At 39.4% G+C, this 19,238-nt stretch overlaps 1 protein-coding gene and 1 pseudogene across 1 annotated transcript; both read right to left on the reverse strand.

The window, feature by feature from the left end:
- Positions 1 to 7,701: 7,701 nt before the first annotated feature.
- On the reverse strand, positions 7,702 to 9,272 carry LOC131256002 (26S proteasome regulatory subunit 7A-like; annotated as a pseudogene).
- Positions 9,273 to 13,153: 3,881 nt separating this feature from the next.
- On the reverse strand, positions 13,154 to 14,347 carry LOC131255335 (F-box protein At3g07870-like). Its single transcript, XM_058256036.1, has one exon. It carries the CDS (start codon positions 14,345 to 14,347, stop codon positions 13,154 to 13,156), a length of 1,194 nt encoding a protein of 397 aa, XP_058112019.1.
- Between the last annotated feature and the right edge of the window lie 4,891 nt (positions 14,348 to 19,238).

Genomic DNA, 19,238 nt, shown 5'->3' on the forward strand with positions numbered 1-19,238 from the left:
ACCAAGGTGAATGGGAGACTCTGAACAATTGTTCATCGGGGAACATGTCATTGATATGTGTTGTTTCAAGGGAATCAGAGGGATTAAGGCGAGAAAGATGGTCAGCCACTACGTTCTCTACTCCCTTTTTATCTTTTATCTCTAGGTCAAATTCCTGGAGTAGGAGGATCCATCGTATCAGGCGGGGCTTAGCATCATTCTTAGACAGAAGATACTTAAGCGCTGCGTGATCAATGTAAATAATGATCTTGGATCCAATCAAGTAGGACCTAAATTTGTCCAAAACGAACACTACGGCTAAGAGTTCCTTTTTCGTAGTCGAGTAGTTCACTTGGGCAGGATTTAGAGTCTTACTCACATAATGAATAATGTAGGGTTTCTTATCTTTTCTCTGGCTTAGAATCGCCCCAAGAGCATAATCAGACGCGTCGCACATAAGTTCAAAAGGAATGCTCCAGTCGGGTGGCTATATGATGGGTGCACTGGTCAACATACCTTTAAGCTTAGTGAAAACTTTCTTACATGGCTCAGTCCACTCGTATGGTGCATCCTTTTGAAGTAGATTACATAGAGGACGAGAGATGAGACTAAAGTCCTTTATGAATCTTCTGTAAAACCCGGCGTGTCCTAAGAAAGATCGCACGTCCCTTATGTTCTTGGGTGGAGGTAGGTTAGAGATAAGATCGATCTTTACCTTATCCACCTCGATTCCTTTGGATGAAATAATGTGTCCAAGGACAATTCCCTTCTGAACCATGAAATGACACTTCTCCCAATTAAGCACCAAGTTCTTTTCTTGACATCTTTTCAGCACACATTTACGACTTTCCAAGCACTCGCTGAAAGATTGACCGAAGACGGAGAAATCGTCCATGAAGACCTCTAAATATTGCCCCACCATGTCAAAAAATATGCTCATCATACATCGCTGGAAGGTGGCAGGAGCATTACATAGTCCAAACGGCATCCTTCGGTAAGCAAAGGTGCCGTAGGGACATGTAAACGTAGTCTTTTCTTGATCTTCAGGGGCGATCTCTATCTGGTTGTAGCCCGAATACCCGTCAAGGAAACTGTAATAGGAATGACCAGCTAACCTTTCCAAGATCTGATCAATGAAGGGCAACGGGAAGTGGTCCTTCCTCGTGATGGTATTCAACTTCCTGTAGTCAATGTACATTCTCTAACCAGTAGTAACTCTAGTTGGCACGTGTTCATTATTAGCATTGGCTACGATCGTGATTTAGGACTTCTTAGGAACCACCTGAGTTGGACTCACCCATTGACTATCAGATATAGGGTATATGATACCCACATCCAATAGTTTAAGAACCTCGGCCTTAACCACTTCCTTCATGTTTGGATTTAGTCTACGTTGTGGTTGCCGAGCGGTCTTCGCATTATCCTCAAGATATATGCGGTGAGTACAAATCGAGGGGTCGATTCCCTTGAGGTCCGCGATTGTCCATCCAAGGGCTCCCTTATGCTCCAGGAGAGTAGATATGAGCATACTCTCTTGTTCTTTCTCAAGGTGGGCAGAAATCACCACCGGATATGTCTCATCTTGACCTAAGTATGCATATTTTAAATCAGAGGGCAAAGGTTTTAGGTCAAGCTTCGGTGGCTTGAGGTTAGACGGTAGAGGCACTTCATCAGTTTGGGGTAACTCTTCAAATTGTGGCCTCCACCGGTTAACTTCAAGTACCGGTACCGCATCAAGCATGGCACATGTCTCCCTAATTATGTCATCATCAAACTCATGGGAGTGGGCCAGGCACGTCTCTAGAGGATCAGAGGATAAGGTAAGGGGTGTCCTGTCATCCACGAAAGTATCGATCATGTTAATATCGTAGATATCGTCATCTTCCTCTATCCGTCTGGCCGTGTTGAAAAAGATATTCATTTCTAATGTCATATTCCCGAAAGACATACTCATGACACCATTCCTGCAATTGATAATTGTGTTTGAAGTGGCAAGGAATGGGTGACCAAGAATAACGGGAATCTGAGTGCTAGTGTTACCGATGGGTTCAGTATCCAGGATGATGAAATCAACTGGGTAATAAAATCGATCAACCTAGACCAACACATCCTCAATTATCCCTCTTAGTATACGAACAGAGCGATCAGTAAGTTGTAGTGTGGTTAAGGTGGGTTTTTCACCTAAGCCCAACTATTTATATACCGAGTAGGGGATAAGATTAACGCTCGCTCTTAAGTCAAGAAGTGCGTGATCAATTTGATGGTCCCCAATTACACATGATATGGTTGGGCTACCGGGGTCTTTGAATTTTTGCGGCACATCTTGCTTTAGGATGGCACTCACCTTCTCAGTCAGGAAGATTTTCTTTTGAATATTTTGCCGTCTTTTGGTCGTACATAAGTCTTTCAGGAATTTGGCATATGAAGGTATTTGTTTCACGGCATCAAGTAGTGGAATGTTGACCTTCACTTATTTCAACACCTCTAGAATATCCTGAGAGTTAGAGAGCGATTTTGGTGCAACCAATCGTTGGGAAAATAGAGCAACCGGCTTTCCTTGAGGTTCCGGTTCTAACTCTGGTGGGGCATGGCTAGATCCATCTTCTTTATCCACTTCCGGGTCCTTAGGCTTTTCAGCCCTAACCGGAATGGTTTTGTCAATGATCTTTCCACTCCTAAGAGTGGTGATGGATTTAACTTGCTCCATCTGATTTGAAGAGCTTGGGTCGCTAACTTCATATTGCGGTTTAGGATTGGGAAGAGGTTGAGCTGGAAAGCTCCCCTTGTTCCCAATCGTATGTTCAGCCTTAAGTCCTTGTATTGCTTTTGTTAGGTCTTGGAAGGCCTGTAGCATACCCTGATTGAAAAGCTCTTGCTTTTGAAAATGTTTCAGAACCGAATCCTCTAGAGGTTTCTCTTGAGTTGGATTTTGATTTAGGTAACCTTGAGGTGTAGCGATTTGTCCATTCCTCCAACTGAAGTTGGGATGATTTCTCCAGCCAGGATTGTATGTGTTAGAAGTGGGCCCACTGAAAGGTCTTTGGTAATTGCTTACAGCATTGGATTGCTCATTTAATACCTCTTGAAAGGCAGAGATAGTTGGACAGTTTTCAGTAGTATGAATGTTGCAACCACAGATGCTACAAACAATTTCCTTAGCCTTATCCTTCTTAAATTCCATGGCCTCGAGTTTCCTAGTGAGATTAGCTACCTTAGCATTAATATTATCGTCTTCTCTTAGGACATACATTCCACCCCTTTCCTTGGAATGAGTCGGCCTAGACGTAGTACTAGGTCTAGGGGAGATGTCCCATGTTTGTGTGTTCTCAGCAAGTTTATCAAAGTAATCCCACACTTCATCGACTCCTTTATTCATAAACTCCCCATTACACATCGTCTCGACTAATTGGCGCATGGGAGATGTCAGTCCATCATAGAAAAAGTTCGTGATGCGCCACGTTTCAAAACCATGTTGTGGGCATGAACTGACAAGATCCTTGAACTGCTCCCAACATTGGAAGAATGTTTCATCTTCCCCTTAGGCGAAGTTCATGATTGACTTTCTTAGGGTGTTCGTCTTATAGTATGGGAAAAACTTCTTAATGAACTCCCTTGTCATGTCATTTCATCTGCCAATTGATCGAGGATGTAGTGAATATAACCACGTCTTGGCTTTCTCTTTCAAAGAAAGGGGAAAGAGTTTCAACCTGACCGTGTCATCAGACACGTTAAGAAAGTATAAGGTAGCTATGATCTCGTCAAATTCTTTTAAATGTAAGTAAGGATTCTCTGACTCAAGCCCATGAAATTTAGGGAGGAGTTGAATCACCCCTGGCTTGATACCCATGTGTCTTGCATTCTCAGGAAAAATCATGCATGAGGGCGTACTTACCCCCGCCGGTTGTAAGTAATCTCGTAAGGTACGAGGCGGGGGTGCTTGCTGCACCTCATTCTCATCCTGGAGATCTTCTACCCTAGGTTGGGGTAGAAGAGGTTGATTTCCAGCCATATCCTCCATTAACTCAGGGGATTTCGAGCGGTGTCTAGTCCTACGATGGACAGTTAACCCCTCAACTAATCCTCCTTCAGTCAAGAGACGTCGAGTGTTGTCACGAGCCCACTTGGGCATGAAACACTCGCAGCCCTCAATCAAATTCTAAACCTAATCCTAAGAAGGGAAATAGAAATCTAAACAGAGAAAGAGGGTTGGAAGGAAGTTACCAAGTTGGAGTCCCTAAACTGAAACTTGCAAAATAGAACAAAACAAGTTAGTTTCTAAGAATAGCAAGCCTATAAAATCCCTAAGAAGAGAAATATAGAAATAAAAAGAAACAAGGAAGAATTCCTAAATTAGAAAGTAGAAATTTAGAAAGAGCGTACCGAATTAGAAATTTCTAATAAGCCTACAAAACAGGAAAGTTAGTTTCTAAACAGAAAGTCTTAAAATAGAAAATTTCTAAAAATAAAATAGGAAACAAAATTAGATTCTAAAAGAGTTAGAATTAGAAACTTACTAAAAAAGAATCCTAATCTAGAAATAATAAGGAAGAGAGAAATTACCAATTTAGAAACCTATCTCAGAATCCTACAAAATAAGAAAGTTGGGTTAGTTTCTAAAAAAAAGGAAAACTATCTAAAAATAAAAAGTTATTTAAATAGAAAATTTTTAAAAATTAAAGAAAAACCTGGAATTAGAAAATTCTAAAATAAATCTTAAAAATCAGAAAAGTCCTAATCTTAAACTAATCCTAAAACTAGTTAACTTCAAGTGCAGGGTTGTGATGTAGTAATAAACTCGGTAAGACCGAGGTCGAATCCACAGGGACTGAAACCTGTACGTTATGTGAAAATAACCAGATCTAGAACTAGGCTAAGATGAAATCTAAACCAATTATGATTTGAGGAATAATGGTGAAATATTAATCTAAACTTAAAGAATTTAGAGGAAGGGAACTAGGGATTCAGAGGATCCACTTGTAGAGATCAGGGAGATCTTATGCCTGCTTCATGGATATTATACTGAACTTACTTGATATAGTTTTCAAGAGATGAAAAGTATAAGAATTAGGTATAATTCCATCACAAATCCATGCCTAAGAGACAAGGTAAACAACAGAACTTAGACCAATCCATAACCAACTAAAAGATGTATGAGTGTTAGGAAGGATTCCATCATCCAACCATGTCTATGAGACGATGGCGAACAACAGGGTTTCCGAACATCAAAATAAAAGGAAAGGAATTATTCAAGCCATCACAGATCTACTGTAATTTAAATCACAACAAACCATTAATGACTAAAAGAATTTCTTAAATCAAAACAAAGTCAATCAGTTCAGTTCAATCAAACCTGTCGAAGCTCCCATCATGCCACAAGCTTCACCTCTTAGCCCTAGCTAAGGGATTTAGCCTAACATAATCATAGGAAAAAGAAGAAAAATAAAGAAAAAATACATAAAAATTCCAAACACTTCTCTCTCCGCCTCTCTCTCTCTATCTGACGTCCCCTATTCAAGCACACCCTCTTCTCCATGTTTGGAACTCTTTTTATAGCTTTTGGAGTGGTGGAAGTCGGATTTGGGAAGCTATCGCACGCGCAGCGAAAGCCAAGTTCGGGGCTTCATAACTCTCACGTTTCTTGCATTATTTCTGTAAAATCAGCGTCTCTTGAAAGTATTTTGGCTGGCCTACACGATGGACGGTTCAGATCTGCCATATGATCAAAGATGGTGGGCCACAACTGCCTGAAAAATCCGATTTCGCGGACGTGCGTAGCCTTTCGCACGTCCGGCGCTGACGTGATCGGTGGGCCCCACAGAGGTATTTTCAGGGAAATCCACCCCGTCCATTAGATTCAGGACGAAATTTCAGTCAAGAATGGGTGGTTTTGAACGTCCATTGACGCGGCCCAGAGAAGAAATCACCCCAAAAATCGTTTTGAACGTCGCAGGACCGCCTGTTTGTGGCCTCTGTATCGCGCACGTGTGCTTGCATGGGTCCAAAAGTTCAGCAAGGTTTTGTAGTAGTCGAGGCCCTCTACACGATGGACGGTTTGGATTGTCCACTGGGACAATGTGTAGGGCCCACTAGTGTCCGTAAAATGGACAGTGTCCGTCCGTTACCTGCGTCAATACGGCAATTGCTGTTTTAGGAAGACGATGCGGGTCAGCAGGCGCTGACCCGCTTTAGTTAGTTCGGTGCGGCTCGTATATGTACACGTTATGTATGCATGCTGTAAATACGGGGCCCACTGTAATGTATATGCAAAATCCAAATCATTCATTCGATTAATCTCCCTATTTAAGGCATTGAGACCAGATTTTAGGCAGCTTCAGATATCAGGTGGGCCCAGAATCAACGGTTTATGGGCTGATCTGTCAGTTGGGGTACTTCCATAGTGATCCGAGGGCTGAAATTTGATATGTACGGCTAATTTATGGCCCTCAGGCCATGTATGAAGTTTTGATCCAATCAGATGGCGAGAACTATATGATCTTGCATTTTTCACCATTTTCGGGCCTCTTTAACGTGAATGGCTTGATTTCCTCGGATCTCTGGTGTGTAATTCCATCGATCTTGGTCCCCTGGAGTCTATCCCTTGCCTTGGGTGTCATCAGAGCGTCAAATCCATGGTTTAAGCACCCTTTTTCAGTTCATGCTTGTAAATACACTCTGCATCACAAACACGATTAAATCAGGCTATTAAACGGTATCATGCTTGTAAATCCATGCAATAAATGGGTCTGATATGCAATATTTGACCCTCAACAATAAGACATATTTTTTTATGCCCTATAGGGCCCCTTATACCCTAAGCATACTAAATAAATCCTGTGGGACCCACCATGATTTATTCATTTTATCCACTCCATCCATCCATGATTTATTCCCACTATTTCTTGTGGTATGGTCCACTTGAGCTTTGGATATGCTTTAATTGTGGACTCAACCACTAAAATGATCTGGAAAAATGGATTGACAGTGTGGATAAACCATGACTTTGGGCCACGAGCTTAAAAATAAAGTCAATCCATGACTTGGGTGGGCCACACCACATACTATAGTTGAGAGGGTTACCCTCCCATTAAAACATTCATAATCATTTATTGGGCTCACCTAGATATGGTTCATAGATCCAGCCCATTCATTATGTGTCTCCCACTTGGATGAGGAGTCAACCCAAGTTTCATACACATCCAAAACTCATGTAGGCCCCACCAACTAAATGCCTTTATATATTTTAGGGATGTCTTCACATAGTTTTAGATGTTATGGCCCACCTGAGTTTTGTATACGACTGATTTTTGGACTTAAAGGGGACACATCAAATGCATGGTGTTGATGTTCTACATACATCAAGGGCGCACACAGATTAACCTCATGGGAAGTTCCCATGAGGTGACCTTATAGTGCCATTTCACTATTTAGGTAACTCCTTCATGGCTGTTACTCTAACCGTGTAAGGCCCACCTTGATATCTTTTATGTATATCGACACCGTCTATATATTTTTTCATCATATTTTAGGATGTGATTTCAAATCATAAGAACTCAATAATCTCAGGTGGGTCATACCAATCAAAACAATGATGAATAACCATTTAAAACCTTTTGAAGGCCACAAAAGTTTTGGATCAATTTGATCTTTGTAGTTTACCTTCATCCTTTTTTTCTTTTTTTTTTAACCCTAAATAACAACAACGCTTTTTTTGTGTAACTATTTAAGTTATTTTCGTGAACTTAAGAAATTTGGGGTTGCCAGCCAGTACCAGGGAGACCAGAGAACACCATCTTCTCTTACAACTCCAACTAAAGACAGTTACAGATATCCAAAAAAACAAACCAAACAAAGAAGGCAGGAGAGGCCCCTTTTACACAATTTTCAACAGATGAATTGTCAGCCAGCACATTGCCAGGCAAACAGGATCAAGTCATGAAAGGCCAGGGTAAAGCAGTAAGCAGTCTCGGTCAATTGTAGACCATGTACTTGGGAGTTGCAATAAATTTTTGATATCCTTTGATGACCTTGTTGACTGCATCCAAGAAATCTTTCTCCGTCACTGTCTTTCTCCGTGCTCGAATTACATACATGCTCGCCTTAGTGCATACACTCCTGATGTCCGCCCCAGTGGAGTTGGGGCAGAGGCGAAGCTCAAACCGGATATCCCTCTCATAATTCATTGTCCGCATGTGGATCTTGAATATCTGTGTCCTGCTCTCCAGATCAGGCAGACCAAACTCAACCTTACGGTCTAGCTATCCAGGACGCAACAATGCTGGATCTAGTGTGTCAGGCCTATTTGTTGCCATCAAAACTTTGATCTTTCTTCGAGCATCAAAGCCATTAAGCTGATTCATAGTTTCGAGCATTGTACGTTGATCGCATCCACCTCATCAAAGAAGACGATGCAAGCCTTTTTTTATCGCGCTATCTGGAAAAGCTCACAAACCATCCGAGCCCCCTCTCCAACATATTTCTGAACAAGCTCACTTCCAATAACACAAAAAAGCAGGCATCAGTTTTGTTGGCTACAGCTCTAGCTAGTAAAGTTTTGCCTGTTCCTAGAGGACCGTAGCAGAGCACCCCATTCAGAGGATCAATGCCAAGCTTCACAAATTTCTCTGGATGGAGCATGGGGAGTTCCACAACTTCTCGCATCTTTTCAATCTGCTCCTTACACCCACCAACATCATTGTATGTGACATCTGGTTTTTCTTCTACCGTCATCATGGTAACGCTCGGATTGATCTTCGGAGGCAAGGGAATTTGAATTTGGTATTTATTCGATCAACACGACACGCATCCCTTCTTCTATATCTATTGGCGAAACTTTATTGCCTAAGCCAACAACAAACTTGGCAATTTGTTTAACATTTATCACATACTTTGCATCCTCGGAGTTCTGATTTATTATTTTTGTACATCTTGCAACCTGAAGAGGCTGCTCCTCCTGCATCATTTGTTTATCAGAAATAAGATCCCATTGGCTGGATGGAGCTAACCCAGTGTCCGACTCTTTTATTCCACACAAGTCATTAACCTTCTTGGCTATTTCCTTGATTTCCTTCTCCACCTTCTTTATGCTAGAAGAGTAAGGTCCCAAACCGTAGGTTTTGAGGAGTGCTATGTCGTCTACATCCAAAGGAGGAGGGTTTTTCTCATTGTTAATATCTACATCTTCTGGTTCGGGCGCCATCGTTTCTGTCTCTCTTCCGATCCTTTTCTTTTTGCTCTCTCGCTCTGCTCTCCTGTACTCTCCTCTTCCGTCTTTTCTCTTCCTCTTGTAGTTTACCTTCATCTAGATCATCTTTACATTATCAACAAGTTGGATTGCAATTAAACATTACTAAAACGTTACAATGGGCTCTTTATAATTTTTAATGGCGAGGTACTATATTATCATTCTTTCCAGTGGTGTGGTCCACTTAAGATTTAAATCTACACAATTTTTTATACCCGGACCAAAAATGGGTTGGAGAAACATAGGGGAGACAAGCGATATACAACACATTATCAAAATCTCACTTTCGTTATCTAACTTTCCAATTTTTCTTGTCAAAATATAAAATCTCTAGTTTTCTTTTTTAAATATATTTTTTTTTACAATTCCTCAATTTTTTCACAATTTTGTTTAATTTCTTAAATTTTCTTTTTCAAAATATCATTTTTTTTTAATCTCACTTTTGTTATATAACTTTTCAATTTTTGTTGTCAAGATACAAAATCTAGTTTTCTTTTTCAAAAAATATATTTTTTTACAATTTGTCAATTTTTTCACAATTTTATTTAATTTTTTAAATTTTCTTTTTCAAAATATCATTTTTTTATCGAAATCTTGTTATATAAATTTTTTATTTTTCTTGTCAAAATACAAAATCTAATTTTCTTTTTTAAAAAATATATTTTTTTACAATTTGTCAATTTTTTCACAATTTTGTTTAATTTTTTATATTTTCTTTTTCAAAATATTATTTTTTATCGAAATCTTTTTTTTTCAAAATTATTAACATTATTCAAAGTTTTTAATTTTTCTTTTTCCAAAATCTAGATTATTATAAAATTACAGTTTTTTTTTCAAAATCTAAAATTTTCTTAAATGTTGTTAATTATTTTTCTAAGCTTCTCAATTAATTTTTTTTCGAAATTCATAATTTTTTTTGTTGTGAAGTGTTGACCATTAGAGATGGTTTAGGACCGTCTCTAATGCAGACAGTAGTTGGCGATCTTGTATGACCGCTATAAGACGACTCTCAAATTAAGACGGTCATTGGCAGTCTCAAATTAAGACGGCCAATGACCGTCTCTAATTGAGACGGTCATTGACATTCTCAGATTAACAGTAAAAGACGGCTAATGACCGTCTCTAATTGAGACGGTCCTTGACAGTCTCAGATTACCAATAAGAGACGGCGAATGACCGTCTCAAATGGCGGCATATAAGACAGTCAGAGACCGTCTCTTTTCCAGACAGTCGATGGCCGTCCTTTTTCTAAAGTTAACGACAGTTTTTTACCGTCTTAAATGATTTGTGGACTTCAAATTTTTAAGACAATATTAAGGACGGTCAAGAGCCGTCTAAAAGTTTAGAGACGGTTCACGGGCGTCTCTAAAGCGTCTTTAAACCAAGCAATTTTAGAGACGGTCCAGAACCGTCTCTAAATCCGTCATTTTTTTTCATTTTTCACGTAGTGAATCTTTCATTAATGAATAACACATCCCATTTATTCAGTATTGAATACTAATATAAATTAGGTAAGTAAATCATCAGCATTTTCCTTGAGATCATATAGGATTTCTATTTTTTTATTGGCAGGCCAATCACCCACTCGCATGGGTTGACCAACCTTAAATGTAAAAGAGATGTACATTTTGGGCAATGTTCATACACTTAGGTGTGGACTTCTCTTTATTGTGAATATTAAATGACGAGGATATGAGTGAGTCGTATCTGCCTAAAATCTTTTAAGATTGAAGATGAGACTGATCAATTCGAATAACATAATCGCGTCATTTATTTTCATGCGATCAATGTTATGGCCTGAATTAATAGCCAAGTTGTGAGGTTATGAGATGAAATGTACCTCATATACAATAACCTATGTATTGTAGACCCAACATATACCTAGTGTTGTCTACTTTTCGACGTGGATTGTTTTGATTCGATCTAATCATTACAATGTGCGAGTAGCCAGTACCGTAGGTGACTCTGTGTCCTTAACTACCTTCCTCTTGTGTATAGGAGGATGAGATTGAGTGTCGCTACTTTAGTGTACTATGACGAAAGGTCCTTGATTGGCTAGACTCAATTACGCTAGGAAAGCTTCTTAATTGATTCCAAATTACACATCTACGTGGAGAAGATCCCATGATAGCTACAAAGTTTCTATAACTATAAATACGCACTTGAAGACTTATCCGCCGACAGTATCAAGTTGTTTTTATTAGACTTTTACAAACAAATATTCTTTTTTTAAAGTATATATATAAATATTGCTTTAAATTGATTTTAGTTGAAGTTTGTGAAAAATAAAGTTTTTAGAATAAATAGATAAGTTGGATAAGTGTGTATGTTGGCCAAGTACTCCAGATTGGGAGTTAACTCCATCCGATGTGATCATGCGAACTAGGAAAAGCATTGCAAAGCTTGGGTTATTGAGTACTACTTAGGTGGTCACTTGGTACTTAAACACCTGTGAGAAGATTACGGTGATCTAGTTGGTCACATGCCTCTGATCCTTTTGATCATGACATTTGATTTTTTTATTATTATTAGGCAAGTTAGATGGATAAATTTTTGTGTCTATCCGACAATGTGATTGAGTGGGAGATGTTGAACATAAGCCAGTGGGGCCCACTGGTGGGCAATCACTAGTAGGTGGGTTACATGTGTTTAGGCATCTTCCAGCCTCTTCCTTTCAGTTGCATTTCAAATTCAAATTTGAATTTGGTTTTAGATGGAGTGATAGGGATAAAACCAGATAACTTCTAGTCTCATCCAAACTCCTACTCTTTCCTATAAATAGGATAAGGCAGTCTAAACATATGAAAAATAAAGAAATAGTGGTACATAGATAATTGTTCATTTAACTTGTCCTTGGGATAATCTAAACCATAGACGTGGATGCGGGGCCATCTATACCGTAGAATCAGAGGGGGTGATTAGATCCATCTGCTCCAATAGTAAATAGGCAGGCCGCTGGATCTGAACCGTTCATCTTCAGCCTTGTGAAGGCCCCATATCGTGTATACCGTCAAATCTTAAGGGCTCACACTTCCACTGATAGGATGTGTGGAAGTGTGAGCCCTCAAGATCTGACGGTCTACACGATATAGAACCTTCACAAAGCTGATCCAGCGGCTCTTTGCTACTGGAGCATATGGGTCTAATCACTCCTCTGATTCTACGGTATAAATGGTCACGGATCACGATCTATGGTTTAGATCATCCCAAGGACAAGCTAAATGGACAATTATCTATACACCACCTCCTTTTTACTCTCGTTATTTTTCATATGTTTAAACGAGAGAGTCTTATCCTATTTGTAGGAAATGGTGGGAGTTTGGATGAGACCAGAAGTTATCTAGTCTTATCCCCATCTCCCCATTTAAAACCAAATTCAAATTTGAATTTGAAATGCAATAAAAAGGAAGAGGCGGAAGGCCTGATTGCCACCCACTAGTGATTGCCCACCAGTGGGCCCCACTGGCCTATGTCCAACACAAACTCCATTGTTTATGTACCGTGTGGCCCACTTGATGATAAATCAGCTTGATGCTTGCACCGGGTAAATCTCCAAGCTAGGGCCCACTTAAAGGGCATCTGCGATGTTCTCCTCATGTCACATTGGCACTTATAGACATAGGTGCATTTGAACATTCCTTATGGTGCAAATGGATTTAAGAGAGTGAATTGTTCATTATAGGCTTCCTGGTGATTATCGATTCAACCCAATTGGTCTAGGCAAAAACCCAGCATTCTTTAAGTTGTAGTGAAAGAAGATAGAAGGGAAAACAAAAACGAGAGAGAGAGAGAGAGAGAGAGAGAGAGAGAGAGAGAGAGAGAGTCCTAGGGTTTTATCCCTGCCTGTATCTTCTTTTTTAATAGAAATTAAATAAAATGACAGTATTAGAGATTACCCAATACATTTGTATTTCATCTTCTTAGTTTTCTTTATTATTGATTAGCACCATTGATAGAAATAAAACTCCCCACATGAGTAGGTGTATTAGTTACTAATTCACTTGTACTAAACACATGAACAAATCCATGAACTTCGACTTCCACCCTACGTGTTATCTGAACTCGGGTAAAACGTCTTTCCTCACCATCATAAACTGCCTTCACATGAATATCTTTATTTGCATTACGTTTCAGTTCATCCCCTCGTCTATACCACTGGTACTGCCAGATGCTGACTTCTTTAGTCGAAGGTCCCATTTTCCTCATTTCATTAGTCCAGTACTCGGCCGCCATATTCCTCTTGACTTGTTTAGTCCATGACTCCTTTATGTTGTAATCTTTCATTATCCAAACCTTGGGGAAATCCCTACTGTCTTCAAAATCAACTATGGAAAGACAATTGTTATATGACCTTAAAGACATCCGCTTGCAAACCTTATTTGGACCAAATTCCAAAGGGACTGGGACCCCACGAAACTTCTCATCCCTCACATCCCATGCAACAATGAGTTCTGGATAGGTGGGGTTGAAGATACGTTCAGTCATCCAATGAAGAGCTCCATGAACGTTTACGTACTGGATGAAACTCCACCAAAGTACTGTAATTCGGTAAGGGACACTTCCTATACTTCTCCATGCACCTGAGCCGAGTGTGTACACCTCAGCCTCATGTTGGAAAGCTGGGTTATATCTCTTTCCATACATTATTCGTATCACCTTGTATTCATTATTCACTGCATCAAAACCAAATCCGGGTATGAACTGACAATCTGTGCGTTCAGATAGCCGTGGCAGTGCAACATGATATCCAGTGACTGGATTGCAGACATATATAGGGTTGCTGTTCTCATTCTCACATAAACATAATAAGCCATTGCAAGATAATATGGTGGTAAACTTGAAGCCAGGATCAACGCGTAGGCTGATCGGACCCGTTGATATGTGATCTTGATTGTCAGAATTAAAATCAACCACACAGAGCTCACAGAGCTGGGAGGAGCAAGTTTTGAAGACAAGGCAAGGGAGATTATCTTGGGTTGATCGGGTACTTAAGTGCATGTTAGCAAAATAAGGGTCGTGGAGGATTATGTTGCGCCAGGTGATGCATACGCGTATGCATTGGAAGAGAGTCTTGATAGAGAGTCTAGAGAGGATGTTGACCAGTACCTCGTTTGGTAGTTTCTCCATTTCAACGTTTGTACGAGTGCGTGGGAGGGAGCCTGCTTTCTTGAAAGGAGAGAGAGGTCGTGGGAGAGAGCCTTCTTTCTTGAAAGGAGAGAGAGGTCGTGGAAGAGAGCCTTCTCTCTTTAAAAGTGAGAGAGAGGTCGTGGGAGAGGCCTTCTTGGAGAGAGAGAGGTCGTGTGCGTGTGAGCCTTCGTTCTTGAAAGGAAAGAGAGGTTTGAGTGGTTTCTAAAAAACAGAAGAAAGAGGTGAATTAGTTAGGAAAGATAAGTGTCGTATTCCCATGGGTTTTTATCTACGCAGTCCATATTAATTAGGAAAGATAAGTGTCGTATTCCAATGGGTTTTTATGTTCATATTAATTACGAAAGATAAGTGTCGTATTCCAATGGGTTTTTATGTACGCAGTCCATCCATTATGAAATCGACTGCGTACTGAGTTACTCGGTACGCTCCTATCGTACTGAGTAAACTCTGTTGGGCCTACCGTGAATTCATGTAGTTTATCCACGCCGTCCATTAGTTTTTCCAGATCATTTTAGGGGTTCAACCCAAAATTGATGCATATACAAAGCTCAAGTGGACCATAACACAGGAAAACGTGGAAGTATTGATTTCCACCGTTGAAATTTTTCTAAGACCCCCAGTGATGTTTATTTGTCATCCAACCTGTTCGTAAGATCATACAGACATGGATGAAGGGAAAACACAAATATCACATTGACCTAAAAATTCGGTTGCCCCAAAGAATTTTTCAACGGTAGAGTTTCAATTCACACTGTTTCTGGTGGTGTGTTCCAATTGAGGTTTGAAATACTCCATTTTTTAGCAAAATCCCTAAAATTATATGGTAAAAGAGATGAATGGAGTGGATACAATGCATGAATGACAGTGGGACCACAGAATTTTCTCAGTACGGTTTTACTCAGTACGCAATCCGCTTACAACCATTATAAAAATAAACATCACGGTCTATATGTAAATTAGATTGCGTACTGAGTTACTTAGAATTCTCTTATCGTACTGACTAAACTCACTTGGGCTCACTGTGAATATACGTGGTTTATCAACACCGTTAATCCGTTTTCAAACCTCATTTTAGACGTTCAACCAAAACTTAAAGCTTATCCAAATCTCAAGTAGCCCGTGCCACAGGAAACAGTGAAAATAATAATTTCCACTGTTGAAACCTTGCTACGCCCCCACAGTGATGTTTATTTGTCATCTAAACTTTTCATATGATTAAAAAAATATGGATGAAGGGAAAAAACAAATATAATCTTGATCCAAAACTTCTGTGGCCCCAAGAACTTTCAACGGTAGATATTCAATTCTTACTATTTCCTGTTGTGTGGTCCATTGTGACCTTTTATATGCTTCGGTTTTTAGCTAAGGCGATAAAATTATCTGGTAAAGTGGATGGACGGACTGGATAATATAAACAAATCACGATGGACCCCACAGAGTTTACTCAGCCTACTTGGTTACTCGGTACGCAATCCGCTTCGACTTTGGATGGCAAATAAACATTACGGTGGCCCTTGGGAAGTTCTCAACGGTGAGTTTCATCATCGCCGCTGCTTCCTGTGATGCGGTCTACTTGAGCATTGGACGTGCCTAATTTTTAAACTCACACCCTAAAACGATTTGAAAACAATGAATAGACGGCGAGGATAAAACCAATAAATCATGGTGGGCCCCACAGAGCTCCCTTGCCTCGACAATTGGCAGAACGCAGTCTGCTTCCTTCCAATTCAATAATCAGTGAATATGGGAAAGGATTGCAACCCTCACTCCCTCAGTGTTGAAGGGACGCGGATTTCGTTCCTGCGCAATGATGTTGGGTGGGGCCCACAGAGATGTTTGTGAGAAATCCACCCCGTCCATCTCTTTTGTGAGCTCATTTTAGGGGACAATTAAAAATGAGATGTATACAACACTCAGGCTATCCTTTTGTTATTTTCACTTCGTCCCATTGGGAATGGATAGCATATAAACATTAAAGTGGAGCCCAGGAAGCTTTCAACAGTAGGAATTTATTTCCCTAATTTTTTCCTCTATTGTGACCCACTTGAGTTCTGTATACAAAGCATTTTTTCTCGCACGTTCTAAAATAAGCTCGCAAAACGTATGGATGGAATGGATTTCTCACATACATTGCAATATGAACTTCCTGCCAAAGGCTTTGGTAGGAAATCTGCGACGTGTTTAAGGCATTGGGTATGCGTGTGCCTTCCTTTTTTATTGGTCCTCGTATGCGCCTATCATATCAGCTGAGATTTTTATTTTATTTTTTTAATGAAAATACGTAGGAATTTCTAATATGGAAAAAATATCTATTTCCTCTTTGGTAAGTGGATTTTCGGACTGCGTACCGCATAATACATCAAAGCTTTACAAAGATTTCAACGGTAAGAGTTCAATCCCCATATTTTTAGTAACAAAATTAATGAGTTTCCTAGTTTTGTTTAATGAAATATTGTTTTATCCTAATTTGATAATTAGGTGAATACCCATTCAGGGAGCCCTTAATGCCTAAGCTCGAAGGGCCCACTTTGACGTCCTTGTGGCACCCACCCTAGGGATATCCTTGTGGTACAACATGGCCCAAGCCCTGTGAGGCCCACCGTGATGTGGGTGTTTAATCCATGCTATCACTACCAAAAAACAGGGCAGTGCCAACAGCTAAAAATCATAGGCATTGACCTTCCAGCTAAAAGTCGCTGGCCGGGCCGGTGGGAAAGTTGCGTTTATCGCCAACGGATTTAAACTGTCGGCATTTCTGACGGCTAAGTTCAGATAATGTTATCCCTTTATACAAAGGTAGATATCCGTGGCAAAAATCATATTCCACTTCTAATTGCATAGCATGTCAATAATGGCGGCCATATATACTTTAACCACCTCGTGATATCTTTCCCAGTTACCATACTTGGTAGAGGTGGTCAAGGTTCCTCATTTTTAATAGGGTCAAGAATAGGCTTATGAATGATGTAGAATACACGCTCCAACGTAAGTAACAACTCAAGCTTCTAGACAAGTTAATCAAGTATTTCCTAGTTAGCTTCTTCGATCTGATGATCTCAGACACTGCATTTAGTTTTGACACATTGTCTACATGACCATAAAGCCTTATGTCATGCCCCACAATTCAAATACAGAGTATGCACCCTCATATCCGAGTTATGGTCCATGACTTGTACAATGAGTGCACCTAAATCAATGAATCATACCTTTTAAACAGAGGCATGGTATCATCTGTGTTCTAAGTTCTCATCAACATCCACAATCCACATACCAATCAACATCCATCACAAATATTCACAAACATTTATCCCACACATCTTTAATATTCCTAAGGTACTAGTTATTACACTGCAATCCATCCAATTAAGATTTTATTAAATCATTGTCCATAATTACAAACCAAATATCAAGCAAATATTCTAAAGACATCCATAGCTCGAAATTCTAATTAGCAATGAAGAATTCCAAAGCATGAATGAGGAAAATCATAAGTAGTTCAAATTTTGTCTATTTTTACTACTCCAATGCAGTAAACTTATCTTCCATTAGATAAGACCACTATTCATGTGGATCATTCACTGGCTCGGCCTTATGTTCTTGTGCTTGGGTCATTGTTTCAGCTTCACTTCCATCTATACAGTTTTTCTATCAATACACTGTCAGCCGGCAAAGCCGAATGAGTGAGCTCATCATGGTTTGTGCATAGTATAATTAAATAATACACACAAATTAAGCATATCAACCAAGTGTAGAAACAGAAATATAAATACGTTGCGACTGATGTATATGATGCGAATACTTCAAATGATGTCGATAATGCATCAAATGAGTATAAATAAAAATCATCCACTTGCTTGAGCTGAATATCCGTCAACCCACTTCTACACTTTGGTAAGCTTTTACCATTGATAGGCATGGGCAAGGCCCGCATCCAGTACCCCTCATTGGGTAGGCTTCCACATGTGCATCTAGTGGGTATAAAACGGTTGTCCCATAGGAATCTGTATGAGCATTATGCAATACAAGGAATGAATGTTCGATGCATCAACATACATATAAATTATCACATACATCTCTCTATATGGGAGGCAATTCTAATTTTCATGATTTCAAGGATATATTATCTCAGCACAAAACAATCAATAATAAAATCATTTTAATCCAGATATCATTTCTTATCATAATAAGACCAAACATAGCAATCTATTTTAATCATAACAGAGAGGAATCATGTTAGGATCACTCACCTGAATTTTGGTGATGTGAATTCCTAATCAACTAACAATCTCCTAAATACATGACACAATCAAATCATCTTTCCTTCTAAGTAAACTTGTGTATTAGTCTATCTTTAGTTGCTCAAGTCCCAATATAGGGTCCAAGATCTAACCACCTAATTTAAATTCCTTTAGATTTCATTCTTACATATGGTTTGGAAATGGCTATTCTTCAATATGGGGCCCACTTGATTAAACCAAGGAGATCTAATCATTCCAATGTTTTTAGGATGATGAAAGGTTATTTACATGATTACATGATATAATTGAAATGCCAAATTCTGAATTCAATCTAAAATTTCTAGGAAAGCATTGATCGATCAAGGATCACTTTGATTGATCGAGGTTCAATCGAAGACCACATCGGTCAACCGAAAATATCCCGATTTTCCCCTTTAACTCTCTGAAAACTTTTTCACCTCTTCGATCAATCGAAATTGTCCCATGGATCGAACGAACTTGCTTCAATTGAAATCAAATCTCTTGACATATTTTACCTATTTCAATCAATTGAACTCCCTCTTCAATCAATCGATCTAATTACAAATATCCCGTTTTAAGTATCTGGCCAATTTTTCACTACTTTCAATCGA

Source organism: Magnolia sinica, chromosome 9 (assembly GCF_029962835.1).
Source record: "Magnolia sinica isolate HGM2019 chromosome 9, MsV1, whole genome shotgun sequence".
NCBI classification, from domain to species: Eukaryota; Viridiplantae; Streptophyta; class Magnoliopsida; order Magnoliales; family Magnoliaceae; genus Magnolia; species Magnolia sinica.

Coding starts and splice junctions, on each gene's coding strand:
- LOC131255335 (XM_058256036.1), bottom strand. CDS start 14,347: ATGGAGAAACTACCAAACGAGGTACTGGTCAACATCCTCTCTAGACTC.